The sequence below is a fragment of the Athalia rosae genome, chromosome 1 (assembly GCF_917208135.1).
Source record: "Athalia rosae chromosome 1, iyAthRosa1.1, whole genome shotgun sequence".
Classification (NCBI taxonomy): domain Eukaryota; kingdom Metazoa; phylum Arthropoda; class Insecta; order Hymenoptera; family Athaliidae; genus Athalia; species Athalia rosae.
In genome coordinates this window covers 30,588,254-30,603,837 of record NC_064026.1, presented here as the reverse complement: position 1 = coordinate 30,603,837, position 15,584 = coordinate 30,588,254, and the positions used below count along the sequence as shown (strand labels likewise).

General features: G+C 42.2%; 1 protein-coding gene across 3 annotated transcripts; it reads left to right on the top strand.

The window, feature by feature from the left end:
- Positions 1-281: 281 nt before the first annotated feature.
- On the top strand, positions 282-8,949 carry LOC105683557 (transcriptional regulatory protein AlgP-like). Of its 3 annotated transcripts, none has more exons than XM_012396239.3 (7): positions 282-666; positions 4,406-4,588; positions 4,689-5,164; positions 5,242-5,397; positions 8,133-8,566; positions 8,665-8,798; positions 8,887-8,949. In XM_012396239.3, exons 2-7 carry the CDS (start codon positions 4,408-4,410, stop codon positions 8,946-8,948), a joined length of 1,443 nt encoding a protein of 480 aa, XP_012251662.2. In that variant the 5' UTR covers positions 282-666; positions 4,406-4,407; the 3' UTR covers position 8,949. The 3 variants fall into 3 exon arrangements, with proteins under 3 accessions (XP_012251662.2, XP_048505106.1, XP_048505105.1); XM_048649149.1 differs by lacking the exon at positions 282-666 and adding an exon at positions 757-1,173; XM_048649148.1 differs by lacking the exon at positions 282-666 and adding an exon at positions 1,672-2,539.
- The last annotated feature ends 6,635 nt before the right edge of the window (positions 8,950-15,584 follow it).

The following is a 15,584-nucleotide window of genomic DNA, read 5'->3' as shown; positions in this document are numbered from 1 at the left end:
TGATCGTGGCTATGAAAATAAACCGGAGAGCGAGCGAGAGAGAGACCCTCTCACGGCGTAGACCTGGTGACTTTCGTCCCGTAGCGTTTGCAGGTCCGCTTACGACGCGCCTCGGATTGGTCGGGAACGTCGGAGGAAACTGAGGGCTCGCCGAATGCTGTCGGACCGCGTCCCCGAGTAAAACTTACCACGTATATTCCCATGTATTTTATGCAGGAGGCAGGAGCTGACGGCTATCGGGTGGAGAGGAAACGGCTTTCTACAGCGCCGACTCCCCACCGTTTTCGTTGTCGGTAGCTAGCGGAGGATCGAGGAAGCCAAACCCCACCGGCAGCGGCAGCGAGAGTCGAGACTCGAGACAGCTGGACGAACAAACTGAGGAACCGCAAAAGCAGCCCCCTGTCCCCGCTGTAAACACGCTACGCGTACCGCGCTCTCTGTGGAATTTTTGCTACGGGCGTCGTGATTTTCGAGTTCAGTGTCGGGCGTCTCTGGCCTTCCCGGGGTCTGTGAAAAATCGAGAGAAGATTTTTTTTTTCTTTTTCCCGAACGCTACTCCGATTCCCGAGTGCGAACAACGGCCGTAGATTCCTCGACGTGGGAGAAGGAGGAGACCCAGTGCGCGATAATGAAGAGTTAAAATTCAACGCTCGGGCGATCAGAGAGGTAGGAAAGCGTCGACGTTCGGATTCGATAGAGAATCCGCGTATGCAGCAGCTCCGAAAGACCGGAGAAAAAAAATCACGTCATCAGTGGGTGAAAAGAGCGGTGTGCTATTTATCCAGAGAATTACAGAATAAAATAACGAATAACGTTCTGCCGACGTACGCACAAGTGTCAGTGAACTCTGTGTGCGGACGGTTCCACACGCGACTGTTCCTCGTCGGTCGTGTGCTCCGACGGAACGAAAAATTTGACGAAATTCGTCGTCGGTTCTCGGATCTGGTTCGTTCCTCTACCCCTCGAATTCGGTCGCTTTTCCCCGCTAGTTTACTTTTTCCGTAGAAACAGCGAAGACTTCGGCACTATTTTGCTGTCGGTCTAAATTCCATGACACGAGACGAACGGTTATCGCGGCTGCGCGAATCGTATTTGTGAGGCATACACACCTGAATCTTGTATGTGTACGTTTTATCACCTCGTGTGTTGGTAGTGTTTAACAAGTTTTAAGTGGTAAGAATAAAGAATGCTGTACGAGGATGTAAACACCTACACTTATATAAGTTACACCGCACGCCAAAAGATCAAAGATCGCTGGCGGAGGTACATATGGAATAATATCGTTACTTCTGCTGTTAAGATACGGAATATATCATCGTCGTGTGGATATTCAAAATTAACGATACACGTACACGATAGTTTCGTATTTATTCGTTCTCGAGCGTTCAATTTTTGTCCACACTCGCTATCGGCGTTAGAAGTCGAGACCGTCTCAATTCGGCCCCTCGGAGTACAGAGCACGTGTGTCGAAGACCAGCGCGACGTGTTACACGTATATTATTATCTGCCTTTTTTTCACTCGCCACTTATATTCTATCTTTATTTTCAGTCGATTGGTACGCTCTCCGTCCCCCGATACGAGTCGGAAGATAAGAATAATTTCGTTCGGGTTTTGAAGAGAGTTTTCAGGAGAAAAAAAAAAAAACATGCTCAATATATCGCACAGCTGATCACCCATTTTCTGTTCGCTCTCAATTCGTACGTTTGACAATCAACATTTTACCGTCGCTATTTTATCACCTGCTTCAATATGTGCCTTGCGAAAAACATGAAACAACTAATGAACTTTCTACCGACAGAAATGCACTTCGCGTCGGCTTGCAGTCCGTGCATGCATTCAACCTTCGCTCGGGTCGCCTTTCATCGTCAAAGCTGGAATAGAGAAAGGGACGGGAGAACCGTAGGCGTTCTCCTCTGCAATTTAGAATATATATATGTATATTATCCAACAGACACGAACTCGTCCGACTTATTCGTCTGGATTAGATTAAAACGTCGTTCGTTGTCTCTCTGTCGATCGATCTGCAACGCCGCGCGTTTCTGTAGACTGACGTTCTTCACCGGTGTATAGCTGCTGTTTTCCATGCAAATATCGCCACGACTCGCGCTCCGAATAAACGCAAAAATATGTACCCAAGCTCCCCCTTTTTCATTTTCAATTAGAATCAACAAATTTCAACCGCCACCGACGCGGTGGGGGAAACAAAAATGCCGATTTTCAAAACCTCCTTGTGACGACCGTATACGCATTCTTCGCATCTGTTCTCTCGATCATCCCTACTGGAAAACAACTTACGATCAGTATACTTTTTACTGGGGTCTGACGTACCACGTAGTTACTGACGGAAAGTCGTCGTCGCTTGAAACGTATAGAAACTTCGGGTTGTCGATTCGAGCTAATTAACATCTGATCGTTTTCCAAGTTAAAGTCGTTTGGAAGGAATAATGTTTCGTGGAGCCAAAAACCGCGGGCATTATGAGTTACCGGACGTCGAAGCTGATACCAAAAAAACTGACGGCTATAATTTATCTGCAAAATGTGGGTGATATTTTCGTAGTATTGTAACAATCAGCGAGACGAATGAGTGTGCGTACACTGTTGAGAAAACAAAAAAAAAAAGAAATCTTTCGTTCACACGTGTTACCTGGATGTAAATTTATTCACACCGCCGAATCAGATTGAGGGAAAAGTCCGCCCCGTTACTTTTGAAGTGTATCAGGAAATAAAGACGTCATCTTTATGCTGCAGTAGGGCGTCTTTAAATTTAAAGAGACAAAAGCTCTTGGTGCGCGCTTATAGCTTCTCCGGGTTACATGTACTGTATATATATCTTTAAATATACCCATCGTTGGTATGTGACATATCAGCATATAGTCGTGTACTGCATAGGTACATATATATATATGTATGTACCATATATGTATGTATTATATCAAGAGAAAAGGCACTCGCCAACTACTCGATTCGAGCACCCACTTTACCCGTAGCTCCCGTACTTATTCACGTACGTAGAAAACCGCGGAGAAACAAGCTTGAAATTTTTTCATCGATTCATCTTCTGCAGAAAAAATAAATCTATATTATATTTTGCATTCGTTTTCACACGCGGATACATATTTGCGACTCATTACCACGGGAATTGTACAAACCGCCCCTTAATCAACTAGATTTTAACGACGGAACAGTTTATCCAATTTAATTTTTCAATCAAATATTTGAATGGTATTCTATTTTTTTTCAATGCAGTTAGATGAAGGAGCAAAAGTTTCAAATTTAAGATGAGTGATAAGACGTTGATATTTCCGCGTTTCACTACAGAGTACGGGGGGTCTTGTAACACGGGGTTATAATTTTAGCTTGGACATTTCACGATGGGGACAACGTATTATCGGCCAACGGTTTGCTAATATTAGCGGAAAGAGCTACCGTTTCAATTTTTTACCCTTATAAATGAGCCGCTTATTTCTTACCATAGTTATATCGCGGGCATGTAATATTAAATGTATAGATGAGCGATAATATTATAAGCGTACGGGGGGTTTTGCTAAACTCTGATATTATCTACTCGAGAGGTAAACGTTAGCAGTCGATATTCTCTGCACTTTGCGAAACGGTACTTCGGTTTACACAAATACCTGTATTTCTTCGCAACCGGCAGCAGTGCAGAGACCTCTACTTTCTCATCATCGTCAGTCACGCCATTCGCAAATCCACGCCCACTTATAAGGTATACAACGTACACCTATTCGAAAGCGACGTACGTGTATTGTATAGGATTGTACGTATAACAGGTACATCGCCGTATTGCCGGTAGGGAGGGTAGAAAATGCTGCTGGAAGACAAAACGAGAGCGATTTTCTCGTTGATGAAAAATTCACAACGCGTTCATTTCTCACATTCGGATCGATCCATCGTCAATCGCCCCTGCGTATAATGAGTCGCGGTTTTACTATTCGATCGTACCCAGTCCCGGTGATTATTTTGGATCGAGAGTATATAGGTATAATAAGGTTGTTGCAACGATGTATAAATTCAGCTGCGACATACAGCTGCAGAGGAGACCTTGACGATCGCAATGTAATCATACACACGTCGAGTAAACTTGCAACGCTTTGCCGACCACCGCGATAATCCGCGTAATTTTTTTGCAACATTCGCATCCGATACCGTCTCGGAGCGATAAAGCCAAGCGAACGCTGATTAATTGAATTCAACTCCATATTTCACGGCGACTGAAAAAGCTCGTTCAACCGAACGGCAATCTTTGTATACATTTATGGAATCGGAACCGATCTGGGGCTTCGATCGGTGGTTCGGGGGTTTAGGAAAATTTTCACTCGTCAGCCCGATACCTTCGCCTATCTAAATTGACATTGACAAATGTATATTTTTTTCCCGATTCAGCGATGAGCGGTGCTCGGCTGGGAAGAGGTCGGGGGGCGCGCTTGGCGATCTACGCAGGCTGCGGTGCCGTGGTTGTTTTGCTGGTTTTCGCTTACCGGGCTGCCGTAGCGGAGATGGCGAGGTTACGGGATTCCTACGAGCAGTGCGCCCACCAGCAGGAGGCCCTGGCGGCGCAGCTTCAAGGTGAGATTCGCACCCCGAAGACGTACCTACGTCTCGATTTTCGGAGTGGGAGATGAATATTAACCGAAGGATTTTCTCGCCCCGTTTTTTTTGCGCACAGTTATATTCGAGTACAAAGTACACCTGGAGAAATCGCTCGCCGAAGAGAAGAGTTCTAACGCAGCGGTGAAACAGGAACTTCAGCAGCGAGCGACGCGGGAAAAATCACTCAGGGATAAGGACACGGTCGAAGCTATGCATAGGTACAACTCGTTGCAACAGGCTTACAAAACAAGGGAAACGGAGCTGCAGGATTTACAAGCGGAGTGCGACAAGAGGCAGAGTCTCGCGCTTGAGAATAGTCACACGTTAGAAAATACCCTCAGAGATGTGAGAGCTGAGCTGAAAGCGGCGCGCGACGACAAAGTCCGGTCGTTGGAACACCTGAAGAACAAGTACCTCGAAATCGAAGTAGAGAAGAAAAAACTCGAGGACAAGTACAACGAACTGGTTAAAAACGCCGACGACAGTGGTCAGACCGCCCAACGTTTGGAGAAAGAAAATTTCCAGCTCAGAAGAGAACTGGAAAAAGCTCAGGTGAGGAAAATCCGAAGGACGAAAAAATGTTCGGTTTCTGCTCCAGCGAATTCTCTTCAATCGATGAATTTTTACAGAGATCTTCGGGGGGTAACGCGGCGGCACCTCCGATGAGCAGTCCGTCGACCAGAGGAATCGCCCCGCAGCCTATGGAGGTCGTCGATCGAGGGTCTAAGGACGCGGGGGGGTCAGAGGCCGCGATGAATCTGGCGAAACCTCCGTCTCAGCAACAGGTAAGTCCCCCAAGTAACGAAGTTGGGAATCCACCAAGGCCGATTCAGGCGCCCCGCGATCACCACCCGGTTCAATCGCAGGCTAAAAACGACGAAATACCGCAGAGTTATCCGAACAGCGACGTGAGATTCGCCCAAAATGTCGGTGGAATTGTCGTTCCGGTAGGTCCGCAAGGTGCGGAGGATAGGGAGAAGGACGATTTAGATAATAACGTACTTCCGATACCCTACAACTTCAGGGAGGAGGACGAAAAGACAAGAAAATCGGATAAGAGAAGGGAGAAAATTGAGGCAACTTCGAAAAAAATTGCGTCGGAAAACGTAGGTGACAGCCCTCAAAAGTTTAACCAACCGCCGCCTAACAATGACAATGAAAATCCTGATGCCAATTACAATAATGATAAAAATAATAACAACAACAACAACGTTCTCGTTGTTCCTTACCCGGCCGAAAAGTCGTCCAGTAACGGGCCTATTTTAGCGAAAGGATCCGAACTAGGAAGTCAGAATATCCCGATAGTCAAGATACAGGATGAAATGCAGGTTCTGCAAGATAAACTCGAGAGACCCGATAGCAATAATCATTTGCCGAACTGAAATCTTCGGCGATATTTACTGTCGTTCGATAAATCATGAACTCCTCGGAATCGGAGCCTGCAATTTCACTTCGAAGATCATTTTATTCGTGATCATTACATGTTACCAGTTTTATTACTTCCTGCCTTTATACACATTCGAGCATTTGTTACTCGTAGATCATTTTTAAGTGTTTGTTTTTTATTTGTTTATTTTAAACGCATGAAATGCGTGGGACAGGGCAGAAAACTTGTATAGATAAGAAACACATGATACGAACATATCGAGACATTTCATCACCTGTTTCTCAATATTCAAACTTATACCGCACCAAAGTGTTTGAACTAACTGATGTTTGGGGTGGCTTGAATGCGTATGACTTGCTGCGTATCCTCATGTGCGAATTCCTATATGTTTCCATGACTTTTCAACAATTCAATCTCTCTCAATCTGCATGATGTTACCAATTATGATTGACTCATCGTGTGTGGCGGCTGTGCTTCTTATATATGTAGTTTTTTTTTTTTTTTTTACGTTTTTTCTTCTGGATTTTCAACATTCGTTAACGTAATATTGAAATCTAGTTCCTACGCTAGTTCGGTTGATTATTTTCCTCTTTCTCCTCGTGCTCTCGTTTCATAATTACAACTTTTTACAGTAAAATCATATCAATATATTAGTCGGTGTAAGATTCGACTCTATAGACTTTTTAAATTCACACAACGAAAGTAGAATTATGGTATCTATAGAAAATTCCTTTTCCCGTAGTTTATTTATTCGAACAATTCTGTTCAGAACAAAAGTTCAATTCATCCAGATAAAATAAAAAATAAAAAGAAAAATTGCGATTTTCAACCGTGGACTTTTGAATCTGAATATTTAATCGCGTAGAATGTGATCTGATTTTCATAATTGCGATTAGGACACGTATAATACGAGGATCGTTTATAGATTTATTATATAAATTATTTTGAATGGTAGAGAGAAGAAATGGATAAAATCGACATTGAAAAAAAAAAAAAAAAAAACATGAAACAGATCAAATATTTATGGATTGATTATTATACTTAACCGAGGGACGTACGCCGCCTTGAATGTGCCTGTACATTGTGTGTTACTTAAAAAAAAAAAAAAAGGAATATTAATAAACTGTTATTATTTTTATACGCTTGAGTTTTTTACTTGCACCCGCACCTAAAATAAATATTTATTTAACGTTATGAAATTGCTTATTCCATACATTTGCGATATTACTTTTTCTCATACGCTTGATTCAAAAGCTTTTCGTGAATTTCATTTTCACCGACAACGGAAAATAATTTTACCCCACAGTAGAATGAGACTGTCGAGTAATCAGCAATGCTTGCGGAATTCATTCCACTCGGTTTTCTATACGTAGTTCATTCGCTTGTTCATTGTTTTTTACTTTTTTGTTAATAAAATTTCTGTGTGATATATTATTTTCGAATAGCTGCATGGCGTGTCTTTGAAAGTTGAGAATTAATTCGAATATCAACGTCGTCGCTCGTTCGAATAATCTCGTACGGTGGTTGCGTAAAAATCAGTCGGTAGGTAACGGAGAGAGAAAAAGAAAAATAATAATGATCCTAACAAATGAAAATAAGCAGCGACGGTATGGGAGTTTAATGATTTAACGACTGTAGAAGTGAGATACGAGACATCAATTAACCTTCACCGAACAGAACCGTTAAGTACCTCATACTTCTCGCGTGTATAGTACAGTACGTAAAATGAACCGTAAACAGGAAACAAAAAAAGGTACGGACGTGTAGTTTTATTTAATTTTTTGCCTCATCTTTCTTTCAAGCCATAACGAGAATTACGACGGTCGTAAAATTTGGCGCTCCATCTTATTAGCAACTATTTGCACGCCTCTGTATAGCCGAACCCTCCCCCTACTTATAATGATACCTCTTCGCACGTGTAGCGTAAAAAAAGAAAAGTAAGTAGAGTTGAATAAAAACCCGCCTAAATTTATGTCGTTCAGGTGGATCTGCGGCTAACGTTACAGCGTTGACGAAAATCGGGCTAATTAGCCAATTTTCCGTGGCCCACAAAAGCTTCCCGTTATATTTTCAGAACGGAAAAAAGGAATTCCGGACAGTCGGCGCAATTATCTGATGAATTGTTAATTTCAGAACGCATCGACGATAGCGTCCAGGTCGCAGACGACGAAATCGGCGGGTGATATTGTCGCCAAGCCGAGCACTTTGAAGCCCGTTACTCAACCGGAAGAAAAAGTTCAAGTTTCAGAGCGAATGAAAGCGAAGAAAATACCGGCGGGGGTGCCACCGATCCCGATGATTATCGAGGCCGACCGAAAACCCGTGGCAACTAATTCGAAACTCGAAAATGGACGGGGTGTGGACGCGGCCGAAGGCAACAACCCCAAGGAAAAACCCGCCTTAGCACCGGTGGCGGACAATCCTGAACTCCTCAAAGTTCCTCCGATCGGGAGGCACAACGTGAATCAACCCCTGGGACAAAAGGAGGGCAGGGAATGGCAGCATAAACCGCAGCACGGTGTTCAGGAAGTCGGAGACGAGCTTAATCAGTTAGAAAATATAGCAGGGTAAGTTAAAAAGATTTGTCATTGACATTTTTCATCTTTGGCGTTGCATTTTTTATCGTCAATAACTTTTTTTATTTTTTTTTTGTTTTTTAACGCAGACTCGACGACACTGGAATTCACGCGGTTGGCGAAGGTGCGGAGTATGCACATTACGACGGTGGCGATTACGACAAAGAACCGCCGATGAAAAATAACGACATTCACATAGAGGAAGGCGAGGACGAAGCAGAGGGTAAAAATATTCTTCGATCGATAGACTCGTCGTTGAGGTTAATTGTCGATGATAATTATGCTTTTTTATTTCTGTACTTTGAACGCAGACGAAGACGACCCCATGGACTACGAGGGTAACAATCTCAAAGCCGACAAACATCCTGAATGAAAAATAAATCATCAAAGATAAACCGATGTTACTGGAACTGAAATGAAGAAAGTAATGTCATGGATCTTCGTTTTTTCAAAGAGGGAACACACATCTCCTACTCGATCCAAATGTGTAACGGATAATCAGAAGGCATAGACATAGAAATTCGAAGATACACAGAACTGACCGCGATGCTGCTACGTAATTATTAAAATGAGAAAAAAAATATTTGTCACGATTGAAGTTTAGCTTCAAGCACAGAATTAATAAACGGAGTAAAAACTTTCAATTAATTTTACAGAAAACAACAATCTCGAATTTATTTTAACGATATTTTTTACGAATAAGAACGATATAGACCAAGTATCTTATGGTCGTAAATTCGGGACAGTGTTTCAGAAAATAATAAAAATGGCAGGTCGTTCAGACATGTAAATACACTTTATATAAGAAAAATATATATATTGAAATATGTAACATAAATGGATTATCCCGACATCATATATGGGAGACGGAAAATAAAATGAAAATGATAGACTGTATTTTTTTAGACGACTATTAGATACGCGGATAACGAGCACGTGCGCAGTGAATGCGCCAAGTGATTTTTTACAAAATGACTGCGACTTAATTGCACAATTTTACTTAAATTTTACTATACAATTTTTTCGTACGAGATACAAGTACGATCCATGGACGTTCGATGAATCTCGATTCACGGGTTTTTAAGCGTCGGAAAAATCGTATTAAAAAAAAACATTCAAAACACCAATGAAACACGCACCCTCTCAGAACTTCGAATGAAAATGGATTTAAGAGGAAAAACACAAAATCGTACGAACAGAAAACTTCTGCCAAAGGTGCAAGTTTTCTGCGAAAGCTGAGTTTTATATCTTAAGAGCCACGAAAATCTCACACTCGGTTGAAATACCCGCTTCAACCACTCGGAAACGAGAAAAAATGTATGGAAAATTGTTTTTTTAGAAGTCCAGAGAGAAGATAATATAATCCAATTTCATTATCTCGCCATGAATCGGCTGAATCATTTCTATTTTGTTAACACACGAGGATAAAGAAAGCGGTGAAAAATATCTTTTGATTTGAAAAAAATCAACAATTTTTAGTTACATCAACGAATATCGCGTCTGTTGGTTTCGTGGAGACTATTACTTAAATACCCATGTATATATAGGACTCGTTATTTTTCATATAAAACCCAATTTTCGTATATGATTAAGATGAACGTGCATTTGTTAAACTCATAAGTAAACACGATATACATTACTATTGTCATCGTCATTATTATCGATTATTGAATAATTACGACAACTGCCCAGACGGATTGTAAATAGTGTTTTATTTCGTAATAAAATTGTGAACGTTGATACTATGGTTGAAAAATTAATAATATCCCCATTACATCCGCTTGTCAAATTATCATCATGCAGTCGCACCATTGGAAATGGGAGTGGCGTATCAATCTTACGTTTATTTTAAATACCTTTTTTTTTTTCTTTCGTCGAAACGACGGAGAGAAGAATAATTGTATTTTATCGCAACGAGCCATGCTTACAAGTAATTAATGGATGTTTTCAAAAGTATAATACGCATGTACGTATAATAATCACCGCTGACATAATCTATCTCGCCTTTTTTCAGTGGCATTACGACCTTTCTTCCCAGAGAGCGATAAATGTACGTACATTCTTCGCAGTCAACGAAAGCTCGCCAATTTTTCTCGCCACAGATACGCCGCACGGGAGGTTTGTTAAATTTTTACGAATATTTTCAAATCCAGCGGTTCTATGAATTTTGTAACATCGCTATACACCCGCCGATCCTGTAAAGCGTTGTGTAGACGGGTTCGAGTTGTATAATAACACGCATGCATATGTGCGATTCTCATCAAGAGCGAGTCTCTAATGAATGCTAATTGGTTTGCTCGGGATTCGTGCCGATAGCTTACTCAGCTGCACTCGTAATCTGCTCGCCTGCACCGCAAAAGATTCCAGCTGCGGTATCGCGAGTTGTTTGGATATTTCTGCGTAATCCTGAAAACATGGAACATTTCACCAATTGCGTGTACCGTTTGGACCGCTGCAACAGTCGTCGGCGAGCCAAATGCAAATAATCAACGCCCGGCTTTTTTTTCTTCCCTTCATTAATTTTTTTCCGCTTTATATTCCGCGATGTGACGTGGCGCGAGATATCGATTTTGAATAAACCTCGGGGATTTACATTTGAAATTACTTTCACTCGGGGTGCGAAAAAGAAATTCACCCCATCCCCGATCAACCTTCATTATACTTTCATCTACACGTAAGCATTGTAAACTTTTTTCAGTTTTCATTCTCCATGTAAAATTGCTGGCTCAAATTTCGGTTCGAGTGAAAAATTTGAATAGAAAACAAAATCACTGTAACATCTGGCGTGAGGGTTGGGACAATTTTCACAATATCGTAGACTCTCGAAGACATTGAGATTTGTTTCAGCTGAAACAAAAATTCTCAACATCTGCAACCTTAAGCTAAATTATGCATATCATACGGATTGCGTGAGTTGAATTTTTGTCGCGCTTTGACGACAAACAGAAAATTCATATACGGAGGTATGTAAGAACTCGAGGGGCCATCTATCTTGTACACGTTTTTACATCTCCTTGTTATAAGGTCTTGGTCATTGACATCTTGACGAAAAATTCATACCTGGACTCCGCTTTTACTTACTCATTGTCAGTATCAACGTTGGGTATACTTCAAGGCTAAATCTCGACGCTCTCCGCGATCAGCGCATAATTATGTATAAAATTCTTCATTATAGAATATTCCAATCCGAAATCGGAACGCTTCGCTTTTAGAGTTTGCATCGCAGTGGAATTGCAGACAAGCGCAGCCTGCGTTCAATGGCGCTCAATTTCATTCATTTATCGAACGATACGAGTCGCATTAAAAATAAAAACGAAGGGGATTAAAAATAATAACTGCCGCGTTGTGCTGAAAGTACACACAACGTCTGTCGTACGATTCTACAATTTTATTGCTCCAGCACCAGCCCACGCCGAGATCGCGCGGCGTCTAAGGAACATGACTCAATAATAAGTACACTCCACTTACGTAACAAAGTGCTCGATTATTGCGTCTTTCGCACCTCAGAACTCCGTGTGTAGTGAATTGTCGAGAGAAGTTCTTGGAAGTAGATTTTTTAAGCTACGCGCGGCAAATTCGATATCGGTATCATTTAATACCGGTTAACCGCTGAATCATAATGTCTATTGATACCGCTCGACCCGCTTGAAAATCAATGTATTCCAAATATAACCGATAATCGTTGGTCCGCTCGCCAGACGTGCGAACCCCGCCAGATGTGTGTTTGAAAAGGTATTATTTTGAACCGGGAAACAATTATTTTTCGCACGTTTGACGAATGATTCCGCGATCCTTTCGAAGAGGAGAGGAGAATCCAGATCTGCAAACGTTCGATAAATTCGTATAGATTCCGTTCCACGCATACTTTCAGCCTACCGCTTCTCTGAGATAATTCGGTCGCTCGTGAACCGTCGTGAACTATAAACTCAATTATCGTAACCGCTAATCGAGCCGCGTACATATTATCTCCAGGCTTTGAACCAACGACGTTTGCCGAGCTATATCGCGTCTCGGTAAACAATTCCCAGAAATAATTGTTTGTCTACCGCATTATGCGTACGGGCATGCGATCGAATGTATTTTCGATTCAATCTATTTTCACATAAACTCGCACGTATTTTCAGAGGCAGCCCGCAGGCACGTTTCTGGCTGCAGCACAGAGTCAGAATTCTAAACACTGCAGCAACGTTCGTTCTCGTTTGATCCATTGTTCGGGTTTCTGTACCGAGGCGTGCGTTGGAACCGATTGTTTGTAGGCTTTTCGAACCTTTGTAGAGCTTGTAACTTGTAACTTGTTTGTAAGGAAATTTTCGTTCAGTTTTTCTGTATCCGAAGGTTCGATCTACTGTCAACGTTTCACCGTCGCTGTCACGTGTGACCGCAGTATTACGGACATTGGAATATCTTGAGTTGCCATTGTCGCAGTTTCGTAGGATTCTAATAATAGAATTACTCCGGTATCTCATTTTTCCTCATATATATATACGATTTTCTTATCCTCTACATACGGAAAAATATTGATGTATGTACATTCGAATCATAGGATTTCGTTGCATCAACTATGATTGACTGATCAGCAGATATCTAATGGTTTGGGTATATACTGAGCAAACATTGTTTATCGTTAATCGAAAAAGTGCAAAAGTAGCAAAAATAATTTTTGTCGGTACAGCAATAAATTTCGGTGTTTACAATTTTGCAATTATCAATTCCGTTAATTACCTCATTTCGTACACGCTGATCGGGAAATCATTGATCGGGGCCATTGGTTTGTATGCATCTAGACAAAAAAAAAAAGTATGTGAGATAAGTTCTTTGGATCTCACCTGCCGAGCTTTCCTTCACATTTCACACTGATCCTGCGTATACGGATGAAAATGTTTGCCCTCGCGACCAAACAACCTGAGCCTCCCGAACAATGTAAATTCGCATTTCAGTAAATATCAAAGTTTCAAAATTCGTCGAACCTGCGGATAATATATATGGGGGTATAAAAGTCCCCGGAGAGTTCAGGCACGAGAATATCTCCTGCTTCAGGTGATTCCCCGTGGTACGCACGCTCCATCGCTCCGCCCGAGGTGGGCGAATAAATTTCATTAAAGCATTAGCCGGTCCTAATCTTCATTTTCAATAGGCAACGAGAACTCCGTCGGGCGATACACGAATAAAATCATTAGCTTCGAGTTCGTGTATACCTCGTGATTTATTTGTAAATATTCTACACGAGATACAGCGACACATAACAACGACCTTGTTACGACGACCGTGGCCGTTAGATTCGTGTCGAATCGGAGGTTGCGGATTTCTTCAACCTTCGGTTTTTATACCTCCAGGCTCACCTTCTCATATTCGAGAACGAGGTGCGAGATGATATATATAGGTGGCGATTTTCATTATCCGTCGCTATTACATTTCGCTATCGACAAAAGCCTCGGTTTTCACGATATCAAATTTATGTACTCAATGAATCCACCTTCCGCTATTTTTTCACTGTGCTCAGGTGTACATTGTAATAGCATCCGATAAGCGAACCGTCGAGATGAGCCGCACGAAGGTGCTTCGGCTTGGATATAAAATGCAACATTTTTCGCAAGGCAAAATACCGCTGACTACGTGCTACACGATCGTATAACGAGATAATTTCACAGACGTTTATATATTATTATCTGAGGTCACGTATCAGGATAGATCAGACCATTTGACCAACGAAATTGAACTATTTACCCTGTCGTACGCGAGAGGTATAGTGACGCAGCCACAAACCACGTACTCGTACGTACGACAAGAGCTCTTTCGAACGTACATGTTACATGGTACGCCGAATTGTTAAACTACCGCCCACCGTTCTCGTTTGTACACTCGTTCGCACGTACATCCTAACGATTTTTTTTTTCTTCTTCCTACAGCCGCGCGATCGCCTCTGATTATTTTTCTTTTCCACCAGAGAAGAAAAGAGGATTGAAAAAGATAACGGAGATCCGAGAAAGAGAGAGGGAGAGAGAGAGAGAACTCTCGAGAGGAGGACGGAAAATGAATTTACCAATATTGCATGGCCGAGAAAACCGCTCACCTGCCCGCGACTCTACACTGACGTGGGTAACGTATAGTTTCTGGCCTTTGTTCAGCCCCCGCAGGTTCCGAAGTCAACAAACAAATCTCATACCGCGATATACCTATATCCCGCGATCACTTTGACGTTCCGATCACGATCGACCTTCGGCTTCAGCTGCAGCTTACGGGAATTACTGGTTTCCTTCTCGAACCGCGCTCCGTACGCTCGTGCTGTAACCGCGAATTTTACGCTGTTCGATGTTCATTTCGCTGCCGAAAAATCCGTGAATCGCCGCGGGTCTCTTCGTCACTCCATCTGTACGCAATGTATGCGCCGTGCACTTTCCATTTCAACGCCATGAATTTTTCATCGTCGCTGTTGGGAATTTTTGGGATACCGTCGACGGAGGAACGTTCGTTGTTGCCCGCCCCTGGTGGTTCGCGACTTTTTTCTTCGGTCTTCGTTACCTTTTGTTCTCCTTTGATTTTTTTCATTCGCCGTGTTTAACTTCAAACAATTTATTCCGCGAGTCATCAAACTCGCGGGACCGAGTCAAAGCTTTTACCGCAAATTCGGGGCACCCGCGCGCATAGCCCTAGAAACGGCCGTTTATTGCGCTGTTTGTTCTGCCTGTTTACTCTTTTACGCGCCTAGGGCAAACCCTTTCTGTGATTTTTACGCGAGACCGACGGACTTCTCGACGTTAGATGTACGAAGCCTTTGTCGCAAGCTTTTGTGCGACCTATACCACATTTCTTTTTTTTTTATTTTTACATAACGCTTGCGAATACAACCAGGAATATTCGCGGCTACGATATTCATGATAATTTGAATAGAATAACGATTTTTTCGTCGAAAATATTCTACATAACTTTCCATCCCGTTGAATTCCGTGACGATAAAGATTATGAGTCGACAAACATCGGTCGCGCGATTATATGCTCTGCTCTAGTTATA

Excerpts from the sequence above, each read along its gene's own strand:
- LOC105683557 (XM_048649148.1), top strand. The coding sequence starts at position 2,446 with ATGTTTCGTGGAGCCAAAAACCGCGGGCATTATGAGTTACCGGACGTC. Across the intron at positions 2,540-4,405 it reads CTATAATTTATCTGCAAAAT|CGATGAGCGGTGCTCGGCTG; the intron begins GTGGGTGATATT and ends TTCCCGATTCAG. Across the intron at positions 4,589-4,688 it reads CCTGGCGGCGCAGCTTCAAG|TTATATTCGAGTACAAAGTA; the intron begins GTGAGATTCGCA and ends TTTTGCGCACAG.